Source organism: Babylonia areolata, chromosome 16 (genome assembly GCF_041734735.1).
Source record: "Babylonia areolata isolate BAREFJ2019XMU chromosome 16, ASM4173473v1, whole genome shotgun sequence".
NCBI lineage: Eukaryota > Metazoa > Mollusca > Gastropoda > Neogastropoda > Buccinidae > Babylonia > Babylonia areolata.
The window spans coordinates 15,585,628-15,599,519 of NC_134891.1; the positions used below are offsets into that span (position 1 = coordinate 15,585,628).

At 40.9% G+C, this 13,892-nt stretch overlaps 1 protein-coding gene across 1 annotated transcript in view; it reads left to right on the forward strand.

Moving 5' to 3' along the window:
• Positions 1 to 13,892, forward strand: part of LOC143291192 (dolichyl-diphosphooligosaccharide--protein glycosyltransferase subunit 2-like) — a 48,905-nt gene that overhangs the window by 28,673 nt on the left and 6,340 nt on the right. The window contains exons 15-19 of the mRNA XM_076600921.1: positions 868 to 972; positions 4,806 to 4,889; positions 7,432 to 7,527; positions 12,958 to 13,033; positions 13,812 to 13,892. The exon at positions 13,812 to 13,892 is cut by the window's right edge and continues 49 nt beyond it. Of these exons, the coding sequence (XP_076457036.1) occupies positions 868 to 972; positions 4,806 to 4,889; positions 7,432 to 7,527; positions 12,958 to 13,033; positions 13,812 to 13,892 (442 nt within the window). The remainder of the gene's footprint in view (positions 1 to 867; positions 973 to 4,805; positions 4,890 to 7,431; positions 7,528 to 12,957; positions 13,034 to 13,811) is intronic.

A 13,892-nucleotide genomic window follows, 5' to 3' on the forward strand; every position in this document is an offset into this window, starting at 1 on the left:
CCCTATTTGTGAAGGGTACAAATATTGATTTTTGTTGGATACCATCCCACACTGGATTCCTTTATAACGACCAAGCAGACAGGGCAGCAAAAAGGGGAGCAAAGAAGCATAGAGATAGTTTAAAAGTATATTGCCCATTGTCATACAAGGAAATAAGCAATATACTAGAAAGAAACTTTTATAGGTGCTTGAATTCAAGTCTAAAACCTCGTCAGTTGACTCTCTCATACTTTGGTCCGATTCGCAGACCAATTCTGAGTTTAGCTCTTAGACTATTATCAAATTCATTACGGACCAAGTATTGTTCTAATGTCAAGTGCATATGCTTTAGTAACCTGACAAACAAGCATATAATTTTTGACTGTAGCTTGATGAAGCCTTATGTTCACGAAAGTGTGTCTTCACAAGTGACTGAGAACGTTGATGTTTTTGACTTTTTGCATTCATTATCAGTTGTTCCGCTTGTCAGTTTAGCAACTTCTCTTTTGTGAAGTCCTTTAAGTAATTTCCTGTAATTGTATTTAGATTCTTTTCTTCTTTTTTTTTTCTTTTTTTTCAGATTTCACCCTCATTTGCCCAGTTTCCCCCAACCCTCCATTCATTCACATCTCCCACCCCTTCTAACCGATAATACTCGAATATATTCATAAATACTTTAACAAAATGTCTTCAGTCACCGATATATGTGATGGGACATAAAACAAAATTCCTCATTTTCAGAATACAAAGTTCTTCATTATCGCTAACTACAAAAATTCTGACAAATGTACGAAAGTCAAGGTTGTCATCTGTTGCGTGAGCTCTAGTGCCTGTACTTGTGTCTTGCCTGTCTGTATGATGTGTGTGTTTTTTGTTGTTGTTTTTCAGGATGTTGGAGCCAGTGCCAAGGAGTTTGGATACCAGTCAGGCAAGTACAGCGTGGAACTGATCGTGGGAGACGCCATCATCGAGAACCCCTTCTCCTGGACACTGGTGAGACAGCACTCCCAGTTTTGTTTTGTGTGCAGTCTGTATAAAACTGTGAGGTGTGGGCAGTGCAGAAACTGATTTCTGGGCTCAGCTGTTTTCAGCCATAATGAAAATAACAGACCTGCCAACTGCTTTGTTTTGAGCGGAATTTGCTGTGGTTGAGTGCATTTAGCTAGGCTGTCAAATTCATGTAGAAAGTGCCATGTTCAGGTTGGGGGTGGGGGGGGGGATTTTTAACCCTCTTTTACATCATGGCGCCTTTACATCCGGCGCCCGCTGACACCCGGTATTCACATTGCGATTTTTGAGGGCTGCCATGTTTACCACGAGAACTGACATCTCACGAGAACGTGATTTCTGTTTTTTATACAGCTTCCGCTTCCGGCTGGAAAAAAACCTCGTGTCGATCCGTGCATTGGTTCAGAAAATATAATTTTTTAAAGTTTTCAAGTGAAACGGCGTCCCAAAAATGGCTGGCCTCGATTTCTGGCGTTCTGTTATGGGAAACAGTGATGAAGAAGATTCGGATTTCAAAGGATATACTTCAAAAGACTTTAAAAAAGTGCAACCAACTGATGCCGAGAGTGACCCGGATATGGACTGGGACGAAATCATTGAGATGATGAACGAAATGTCCGAAAGTGAAGAAGAAGAAGAAGATTTCCATGAACGACCTAAAGGAACGTGGTTTGATGCTTTCCAAAACATCGATGTTTACGAATTTTGTGAAGATGTGGGGCCAAAACACATGCTTCCAGTTGATGCACAACCACTGGACTATTTTTATCTTCCGGTGCCAGAGTCGTTCTTCCAGACTTTGGCGGATGAAACGAACCTATATGCGGAACAAATCCAGGAAGTGAAAGGGAAAGTTGACACCAAATGGCGCCCTACGAACGCAAGTGAAATACGACTTTACATCGCAATTGCCGTCATGATGGGGATCCACAGACTTCTCAGGCAGCGAATGTACTGGTCCACAGACGATAGAGTGCACATGTCATCAATTTCAACGTTGATGAGTGAAAATCGCCACGCAAAAATTGGACAATATTTTCATCTGAATGACCACACAAAATTTATTCCTCATGGTCAACCAGGGTATGACCCCCTCTTCAAAATTCGCCCACTGCTGGATATTGTGAAAAAAACATTCTCTGAACACTACAAGCCAGGCAGAGAAATCAGCATTGATGAGGCAATGGTGAAGTTCAATGGGAGACTCCACTTCAAGCAGTACGTACGTCAGAAGCCAACACCATGGGGAATCAAGGTTTGGTGCTGCTGTGACCCAAGGAATGGCTACCTCCTTGACTTTGATGTCTACACTGGCAAGACTGGCCACACTGCCAAAGGCAAGTTCCCTCTTTTTTTAATTGTGTGTGTGTGTAATTGCTTTGTGTGTGTGTGTGTGTTTATGTGTAATTGCTTGTGTGTGTGTGTGTGTGATTGCTTGTGTATGTGAAATTTGTGTGTGTGATGTGTAGTGTCAGTGCACAAGCGCCTATGTGTACTGACTCAGTTATTTATTATTTCTATTCCTTCCACAGGGGGGCTTGGTCATCATGTTGTGACGACAGTCAGAAAAAATTACCTGGGAAAAAAATCACCAGTTTTTTTGTTGTTTTTTTTCGACAATTTTTTCACCTCCCCAACACTTCTGAAGGAGTTGCTGCAGAAGAGGACCTACTCCTGTGGGACCTGCAGGGTGAACCGCAAGGGCTGGCCCAAGGACCTGGTCTTCACCCAAAAAACAAAGAAGTGCCAGAGGATGCAGCCAGGTGAAGTGCGGATGCGACAGGATGGGCCTCTGGTTGCAACTGCGTGGCAGGACAAGTGCACTGTCACTGTACTGTCTACAGGAATTCAGCCTGAGATCGGAACTGCCATGCGCCAGTCAGGAAGAGGTAGGTCTATGCAGTTTATTTTTGCAGTGCATACAACATTCATTTCTTTTCAGATCACATCATTCATTTCTTTTCAGATCACACTTTATTTCAAGTCAGTTTAGCAATAACATATTCACACATACACACACACATGCATGTGTGCATACACATATACTCAAAAGGATTGTTTGCTTGTGTGTGTGTGTGTGTGTGCTGCAGGACCCAGGATTGAGAAAGCCATCCCACAGCCAATCCTGACGTACAACCATAACATGGGTGGCGTCGACTTGTTTGACCAGATGCAGGGATATTACAGTCTGGGAAGGCAGTGTAGAAAATGATGGAGGTATCTCTTCTGGTTTTTCTTGGAAGCAGCATTTCTGAATGCCTTCATCATTTTCCAGAACAGCACACAGCCAAAACCAAGGAGCAGCAAGTTCCATGACCCACTGTATTTTCGTCTTGGCCTTATTGACGGTTTGGTGAAGGGGAACGTGGTTACCAAGCGACAAGTTCAGCAGCCCATGTCTTTCACTGGAAGAGCCATTTTAGATCCAGCAGAGCATGCAGTGAACCGAATGATAGGCAGAAAAAAAATTTGTGTCCACTGCCAGAAGGAAGGTAGATGTGCCCCCAGTGGAAGAGGTGTACAAACTGTATATGACTGTGTGTTGTGCAAAGTCCACCTGTGCAAAGGCCTTTGCTTTGCGCAGTTCCATGCACAGCTCCTCCAGTGAACCACAAGTTTTTTTTTTCTTTTTCTTTTGTCTTGTTTTATTTTGATAATGAGATGAAACTTGAATTGTTTCATTCATCGGTTTTCTCCCTACCCGCCTCCCCCACCCCCATTTTTAAAATTTGATTTTAGCTGCATGTAATCTGCTGAATATCTTGTCTTTCCTGTAGATATTTGGCATAGACATTAGTGCATCAATACAAGACACTGCCATTCATATTCTGTGTTGTTTTATGTGAAAATGTGATGGAGAGAAAAGCAAGTCTACAAAAATAACCAGCACAAAACAAAAACGTTAAGTGAAGAATCTTTTTTTTTTTTTTTTTTTTTTTTTTTACAAGAAAATGGTTTAAGGGAGCTACTTTAAACTTGTCATATAGCAAGATCAGTATTCATGCAGTGTAAAAAAAATTTTTTTTTTTAATGAACAGTTTCCTTTCCTCTAATTTAAAATGAATTTTAAATAACATGACCGTGTTAAAATTAAGGAGTTATCTCCCTTACGGTATGTTTTCAGATAAAAGTAAGTGCAAATAGGTGCATGCACAAGAGGGTTAATCATTGTTGCATTGTCAAAATGTAAGACCAGTGGTGGGGAGCTCTTTGTGTTGAAGAATCCACAGAACGCATGTCTGAAATATCAAGATGACTGTCAAGAAAAATATCAGTGTACCACTTGATTTACATTAGCATCATGCCAGATGCACCATCTACAAAGTGGATATAAAAATTTCAAATGGCAGACTGAATGGCAGTGACCAGCATATGAAGTTGAATTGCCATTTGTGTGTACACAGTGTGTGTGTGCCATGTAAGTTTTAATTACACATACTGTGCCCTGACCCACTGGATTCCCTGTCCTGTGCAAACTACTACCCCTGAGAAGGGGAGAAAATGAAGGTATGTGCAACTGGTTACCTTCCCATTATGGTATATATCTGATGTCATTGAGGTTTTGTCATATTGGTAGCATATATTATCAGTACTTAATTGTTACTTGTGTTTTATGGTAGTGTATGTTGTAGTGTATACACGTTTGTGTCTTTTACAGAAAAATATATTGTTTTGCTACTGACAAAAGGCATTTGCTACTGACGCTTAGTCCAAAATGTGACTGACAAGTCTGGCTGGGGGTTGGAGGGCCTAATATTGTGATAATAATGTCAGTAATAATGATGATGATAATAACCAAAGCTTGGTGTTGTGTGCAGGCGGATGCAGAGCTGACCTTCCCAGAGGGAGGAGCGCCCAAGGGTGATGGACAGAACCAGTACAGCAAGAAACCTGAGATCAAGGTGACTCTCGTCTTCTGTGTCCCACATCGGAACAAGAAAAAAAATTAAGATAAAAATAAAACAGAGAAAGAAATTTTTAAAATTTTAAAACTGACATTAAAAATATATATATATATATAGATTTCAGGGACAGCATGCCTTTTCATACCTCGATGCAGTTACTTGGAATACATTTCCAGACCAGATTTGTCATGCTGAAACAAATTCAAAGTTAGGTCTGGCATTAACCATCTGGTTTTTATGTGTTCTTGAGAAAGAAACTCTCCCCATTATTTGAAAAATTTCATACTTTTTGTTTTGTTTTGTTTTTTTGTTTTTTTTTGGGGGGGGTGTTCTGTTTGTTTTTTGTTTGTTTGTTGTTTTTTCATTTTGTTTTGTTTCGTTATGTTGTTTTTTTTCTTTCAAATAAAATAATGGTTCCACATAGTGCTGTGGGGTTAGTATTAATTGTAGAGCGACCACATTTGGCTAAGTTTTCACAAGTTTCCATGCTTTGTGCTCCACACTGAAATATGTGTATCTCTACATGTGTGAACAGTCAAGTTACTTGCACTCCTTTGAGCAGGTGCAAAACATGACGCATTGACTGTGAACTGATCTTTATGCGATGTGACATGAAAATACTTAGTTATTTTCAGCCCATTTTGTCCTCTGGCATGAAGGGCAGCAACAGAGTTTCTCCTATTGCTGTTTCTGCAACAAAGATGTTTGCTTTTTTTTATGGGACTGGGTTGTTAGCCCGTGCCCAGCCCCCAACCTGGTGGAACTGTGGATCATGCTTTGTCCAACGTCTACACTTGACTCATATTCCACGTTTTTGCCCATAGCAGCTTGCATTGTAACACCTGAACGTGCCCAGTACAGCTAGCTAGACACATGCTTTCTATGGGCACAGCCATTGTTGTTTACACAAACGAGACTCTCGCGAGATTCACAGCCTCGTTTTCGGCACTTCCTGCTGGGTATTTAGCACTTCAGAATCCTACACTTCAGAATCCTACTGCTTGAATTTTGACAAAAGTTGTGAATTTTTAAAGTTGCATGTTTGATGATTGCCGAAAGCTTTAGCATAATCTGCACAAAGATTCTGAAGATGGCTTTGAACAGTTTTTATGATTTTTATGTGAGAATCTTGTAAAAATTGATCGCAGTGAGTGACCTTGATATCGACTGACTGAGTTTTGCCGACAATGAGAGTGAAGTTGGTACTTGAATCTAAATCGATCACCAGACCTCTGAAATCATGAATCAGACACCGGACCTCCGCAATCGATAATGTCCGTGAGTCAGTCTTGATTTCACTGATATTTATTCTGCACAATCTTCCTGATTGTGCTAGTTCAATGGAATATATTACTGATATGGTTCAGTTTTGCCAAAGTTTTGAAGTTTCAAAGTTGCAAGATGAGTTTGATGACTGTCGAGAGTCATAGCTTAATCCAAACGACTATTCTGAAGATGATTTCTGCATGAGAATTTTGTAAAGTTGTGTGACCTAGACATCCACTCACTGAGTTTCACCAATGTTGAGAGTGTAGTTGGTACTTGAGTGTGAATCGACCACCAAACTTTCAAAATTGTGATATGACCGCCGGACCTCTAAAATCGTGAATCGATCGCTGGACCTCTGAAATTGTGAATCGATTACCAGACCATCGGAATTGTTAATCGATCGCCAGACCGTCAGAATCGATACTGTCAGTTGTTGATTGCACTGATACTTATTGGTGTTCTGCACGATCTTCCTGACTTTGCTAGTTCAATGGATTATATTTTTGTCTTTTCATTATGGAGAAATTACATATGAGGTAGGTTTGTTGTTTGTTTTTATTTGTTTGCTGGTGTTTTTCTCCACACCATCATAGGAAAACACATCATCCCTCAAAATAAAAAGAACAAAAAAATCAGCATGTTCATTGTTGAATAAGAAAAAGAATAAAAAGAAGATGTGTTAGAAGACACTGCAGACCAGACAAATTTATTCCTAAGAAAATCATACTGTAATTAAAAAAAATTTAAGTTGACCATCAAATTTGACACTTATTTTTTTGTGTGTGTTAATATAAAGCAACATGAGCCGGGAAACAAAAATTCTTTTGCAACTTTATTATGTGTAGAATGCAGGAAAAATAAATATGTGCAACAAAAGAATGTGATTATATTTTTAATCAATGTTTATAATTACCCACTATAGAAAATTACAAGAGGTATTCCCCTTGGCATGGGATTTCATGGGTGATTAGTGCTGGGGGTAAGAGGGTTAACCTGTCAGGTGTGGGTGGCTCTAGCAGGAGCGTGAGCTCCCGCCAGCATAGCTCAAGGTATCGGGTATGCAGGGGGGGCCCCACCCACGGCCACATGTTGGCAATCTGTCATTTACAGGTGGTCTAAGACCTGGAGACGTGCAAATAGATGCCAGTTACTATGTGTTGTGGACAAGAGTGGTTCTTCTTAAGTGAGGGATATTGTTACCAGATGTGTGATGTGAAAAGATGAAATTGAGAAAGGGGGGAGGGGTGTGATTGTGCGTACGGGTGTGCAGCACATGTTCCGTGAACCAGAGAAACGACCTCCAGCCCCTGTGTCCATGACCTTCACAGCCCTTGTGATGCTGCCGCTGCTGATTTTGCTGCTTCTGGTAAGTGTGTGTACAGGCACGTGCCCTTGGTGTGTGTGTGCATGGGCATGATTAAACCTAGCCTTTTGGGGAGGGGGTTCTGAGCATCAGTACCAACAGTGACATTGTTTTCTGTCTTGATTTGGCTTTGTGTGGTTGGCTGGGTTATAAGCTACAGTGTGATAATGTCATTGTTTTAGTAACGTATTTCTATGTTCATAATATCATAATGAAAAAGAAGAAAAAAAAGACCCACAACAAAAAAGAAAACACGAACTGTTATTGTTTCTTCTCTTTTGAATTTCAAGAAGACGAGAACTGATTAGTCACCCAAAAGTGTTAAGTCTGTTCAGCTGAATATTATTTTGATACAAATTTTGTGTCTGTGAACAATTGGCCAAGGATATAGCCCTCTCACCATAATATGACTGAGTGAGCGCTGTTATTGCTCTCACTTGTATCATGAGTATGTTTGAAATCCCACATTACAGGTGCAAGTCCCATGGTTTCTGAATGTTTTGCACACTATGGTTCTTGGTTCTGGAAATCCATTCCACAAAATATCAATGTCCAGCTGTTCCATCTTTCAGATCTTTTCTTCCAAGGGCCCTCTGTGTGTGTGTGTGTGTGTGTGTGTGTGTGTGTGTGTGTGTGTGCATGCCTGTGTATTTGCATTTGTGTATGTTTGTGTGTGTGCAGGGTGAAGTAAGAGAGGTGTATGTGTGAGTGATGTAAACCATTATCAGGCATGAGATTTTTCCGACTGTAGTCGGATTTCCGACCGAAAATTGGCTCCAGAGGCCATTTTTGAGATTTGTGTAAATCCGTTGAGAAAATCGGGGGGGGGGGGGGGGGGGTTCCGACCCATGAAGGTTCTGGTTGCACGAACGTTGTCCAACCAATCGACAAGACAGACCCACAGCGTTTGCTAAAGTACCCCATGTTTGGATAAGCGAACCAATTGAGAATAAGTGTTCCGTTGCTCCTCTGTTATCATTCAGCTTATCCGTATTCGGTCGGAATTACAAAACTCGCTCGCGAGCTTCACGACCTGCAAAGATGCTTGATTTCATCGATCGTCTTCAGTCATTGACAAAATGAGAAAACTCACAAAAGATTAGAGGATTTTTGCAGCAGAGATCGATAAAGGAGTGAATAATAAGTGGAACTGGGTCTGGCAAGACGAGATCGTGAAAACAGAAGTGAAGAATAAAAAAAATAACTTTACGGTAGGCAACATCATTCACAAAATGGACACCACGGGCAAGGCCAAGTGCGATTGGTGTCAGATTGTGTGGGTGCAACTCTTCAGTCTAGGCACGGAAATCTGTTTTCACATTTGCGTTAAAAACGGAGCGTCCGTTTTCTAGAAGGAAAAAAAAGAAGAAAAAAAAGCTGATGGGCTGTTCTATGTCGTTTACCGATTATCTGTCAAAAGTGAAAACAGAATGCTCTTTCGAAAGCGTCATTTGTTGACCCTTGTGAGGCGATCCAGTGACTTACTTGTCAGAGCACCAAAATCGAAGTCCGAAAGTTTCCTAACGCACTGTGAAAAGCAAGCACGCACGTGGTACAGACATTTGAGCACGCGCGCGCACACATACACACACACACACACACACAAACTTCCGCGCACGCACAGATACATCAGTGCGCTCGATCTCCATCCCTGTCAAGCCACAAGGGCCATGGGTACATCTGCTTGACCCTCTGTTCATTCAGCAGAAGCTGCCAACGTTTGCCACTGTATGCACAAGTAACATTCAGTGTTGCGATTGAAACAGAAACTTTGTAGCAACTTATTGAGGTCAGTGCCTTTTCTGACACAGCCCACGCTTCTGTAGTACAGACAGTTCATGGCAAGAGTCAGTGTATTTAGATTTGAGACCTATAGCCGGCCAGATTACCGAAGTTACACACGCACGCACAGACACAGAGCTGAATTAAATGCGCGCGCGCGCACACACACACACACAGTCCATGCTGGGGAACTCCAGCGGATCCAATATTTTCAGCGGAAGAGCAGTTGATTTCAGAGAGAAAAAAGTCACTCCCCAAACCCCCACCCCCTTCCTGCAGACTTCATTTTTATGATTTGCTGAGGTACCTCTCCCCTCTCTCTTGAGTCTCCTACCAGTGCTGAGGGAATGGAGGGGGGTAGGGGGGGGATACTGAACCACTGTCAATGACTGTGGCAATTTTGGCATTGAGCCAAGACACTGACCACTAGCTCCAGCTGAGAATCCTTGACTGCTTGGAAGTGATATAACCAGTCACAGAAGCACCCACTCCTCCCTCCAGTCATTCCACTTCCCCCTTTCTTTCCTCAACCAACACACATGCATGTCAGTGGAACAGACTACAGCTGAAGAGACCAAATGGTCAGTTATATTGGTACAGTGCAAACTTGTGTTTTAAGTATCACTCACTCACTCACACAAAGGGTTTAACACACAGAGAGTTGTATTTAAAGCAGTGTGTATATACATGAACTTTAACTCTTTCCTCCCATGTCCAGCCCGACCCCTATTCTCAATCTCTTTGTCTCTCTTTCTCACATACACAGAGTTGCATTGAAACCACACATGCACGCACGCACACACACGAGACATTATTTTGAAAATCATGCCCCCAAGGCTGACTTTACAGGTTTGGAAGCAAAAACACTTCAGTTTAGGAAGAATTGGACTGATTTTTTGTCTTCTGTGGGTTTGGAATACCTCAGCAGCATTAGTGGCCCACAAGTGCAGATTTTATGGTTTGAAATTGAGAAAAACCTTCAGCTTCAGGGGGCTTCGCCCCCAGACCCCCACCAAGGGCGTTACCCCATGGATCCCCATTGGGGGCCTTCTGCAGCCCCCAGGCCCCCACCTTTCAGACTCGATCACAATTTCCCAATCTCATGCCTGATTATACACCGTACTCGCCCAATAGCGGCTTGCAGTGTAACACCCGAGCGTGCCAAGTAACGCCAGCTAAACATATGCTTACTATGGGGGTAGCCATTGTTTTCATAAACGAGACTCTCGTGAGATTCATTGCCTTGTTTTCAGCACTTCCTGCCATGCATTTTGTGTTTTTCAGAGTCTGATTTGCTTGAATTTTGACAAAGTTGTGAATTTTTAAAGTTGCAAGATGAGTTTGATGATTGCCAAGAGCTTTAGTATAATTTTAGCCCTTTCACTGCCAGAAAAATAAGATTTAAGTGAAATCTGTTTGCCAGGTGGTTTTTTTCACACAAAAAACAGGTATAAATTTACAAAAGATTCTGTGGTCTTTGTTATTGGAGAAAGACCCATAAAAGTATATATTTTCTAACAGGTAAATGAATAAAAAATAAAAAACACACAATGTTTTCCCATTTTATATATTTTTAGTGACATGCTGTTGTTTTGAAATCAGTGTTTTGTTGTTGTTTTTTTCACATTTTCAACTTATTCATTACAAACATTAGTCAGGTAATTTGCACTCAGATATCATATTTTCTGGACAAATGGATATCTGCACATACAAAATCATACTAGAACAACAACAATATTTTTATTTTTTTTAAAGAGATAGATACACAATGCATTGTGACTTCTCCAAGTGATAATATGGATGTGAGACCACGCCCCCTCAGTTTCCACCCCCCACCTCTTCACCCCTCTCACACAGTCACTTTATCCAGTTCTCATCAGACTGTTGGCTGAGTGCCAAGAAAATCGCTTACACTGTGTCCTGCTTATAATTCGGTCACTTTCTGTCATCTGCTATAGCTGTACAGCTGGCATCACTCACTGATAGTCTTACCTTGGCCACTCTCTTGATTGCTCCCTTTATTTTCTATCAAATCATCCTATAAATGTTCATCGCTGTCTTCTCCTTCGAATTTATGCTTCAATTCTTTCTGAGCATCAGCTAAAGAAAGCAATCTTGGTTGATTTAGTTCGCCACGATTGCATGTCTTGAGCACAGCGTCAGTCCGACATTTTGTTTAGCAAACGAGGAGAGGAGTCAGGCAAACACTGCGGCCAGTAATCCAACCAAAACGTTCAAATAAAGGACTGCCTCATGACATAGATGGTGTTTCTAACCATGAATAGAATCTAGAAAGATTCCCCAAGCTAAAGCAACCAGTATTTTTGTCAACGAACTGATTGCAAACCAGGGAAAAGTCAGAATATTTCGATGACGAGTTATCTCATTGTGGCAGCGATGTGTGTATGCTTGTGATGACGAGTTATCTCATCATATAGGCAACCTAGGGGTTAAAGACGATTCTGAAGATGATTTTGAACCGTTCTAATGATTTTTGCGTGGGAATCTTGTAAAAATCAATCAAAGTGAGTGACATGAATACTTGAATGTGAATCGATTGCTGGCCCTCCAAAATCATGAATCAAACGCCGGACCTCTGAAATTGATACTGTCTTGATTTCACTGATATTTATTGGCGTTCTGCAGGATCATCCTGATTGTGGTAGTTAAATGGAATATATTACTAATTTGGTTCAGTTTTGCAAAAGTTTTGAAGTTTCAAAGTTGCAAGATGAGTTTGACTGTCGAGAGTAGTAGTGTAATCCAAACGACTATTCTGAAGGCGATTTCTACATGAGAATTTTGTAAAAAGTCGATCGTACTGAGTGACCTAGACATCCGCTGACTGATTTTTACTGATATTGAGAGTGTAGTCAGTACTTGAGTGTGAATCAGGCGCTGGACTTTCGAAATCGTGAATCGATTGCTGGACCTCCGAAATGGTGAATCGATCGACAGACCGTCGGAATCGATACTGTCAGTCATTGATTGCACTGATACTTACCGGTGTTCTGCATGATCTACCTTATTTTGCTGGTTCAGTGGATTATATTTTTCATTTCATTATGGAGAAATTACATGTGAGGTAGATTTTTTGTTTGTTTGCTGTTGTTTTTCTCCACCATCATAGGAAAACACATCATCCCTCAAAATGAAAAGAACATAAAAATCAGCATGTTCATTGTTGAAATTCAAATTGGATAAGAAAAAGAATAAAAAGATGTGTTAGAAGACACTGCAGACCAGATAAACTTATTTCAAAGAAAATCATACTGTAATTAAAAGAAATTTTTTCAGAGTTGACCATCATATTTGACACTTATTTTTTGTGTGTAAATACAAAGCAGCAAGAGCCTGGAAACAAAAATTCTTTTGCAACTTTATTATGTGTAGAATGCAGGAAAAATAAACATGTGCAACAAAAGAAGGTGATTATATTTTTAATCAATGTTTATAATTACCCACTATCAAAAATTGCAAGAGTAATTCCCCTTGGCATGGAATTTCATGGGTGATTAGTGTTGAGCGACCTGTGGGTAAGAGGGTTAAATTGTTTTGAAATAGTATTTTTAGCAAGTTTGTATCTCCACTTCTTTTTCTTTTTTTTTATCTGTGTGAATGCACGTTAATATTATTATGATGTGTTGGCAGTGGCTGAAGATTGGCGTCAACGTGTCCAACTTCCCGTTTTCCGTCAGCGCCATTGGATTCCATGTCTGCTTGGCTGGTGAGTGGCGGTGTGCTTTTTTGGCTGTCTTGGTGATGTCTGGTTACAAAAACACATTAGTCACCAGAGGTTTGAAACATGAGGATTGCTATTTTACGTGATGTGGGTTATTGTCTTGGTGAAAAGATTATTTTTCTCTTGTATGTTGTCATATGCTGTTGTATGCTATTAAGTACTGTTGTATGTGTATTGTCTCACTGTATGGGGAGTTTACACCATACAAGTACTATATGAATCATTATTATTATATCCTCAGGATTTCTCCAACTCACCAAACCTGTAAAAAGAAAATACTGCTAATTTGTAGATAGCTGATGCCAATCTGACTTCTTGTTTTTTTTAGCATGTGCATTGACTTCTTATCTTTAGTGAGATCTTCTGCAGTAAGAATCCATTTGTTTGAAGGCATTGCTGTGGAACTCTTCTGGCACAGACCAGTGTTTTTTCTCCAAGATATTGTAAGCTGGTGGTCATAAACAGCATGTTTTAATTGCATCATACATAGCACCTCTCCCCTTATCCTGATGGTTCGATGGGCATGGTTGTATATCTCTCCCATGACCCTCCCCATTTCCCCAATCCCACCTCCTCCATTGCCTTCCCCTGATTTTTCAATGCAGCACCCCAAGGTCGTGTGGTCAGACCATAAATCCTGTGACTTAAATGAAAATCAGCTCAGAATTGAACCGGGAACCTGGAACCCTCCCCGCCCTGGCAGAATCAGAAAAAGGTGATCCCATGTAAACGGTGATCCCATGTGGTGATGATGATGTTGCAGGTATCTTTGGTCTGTACTACCTCTACTGGACCCAGCTGAACATGTTCCAGACACTGCGCTACCTGGGCATCCTGGCTGTCC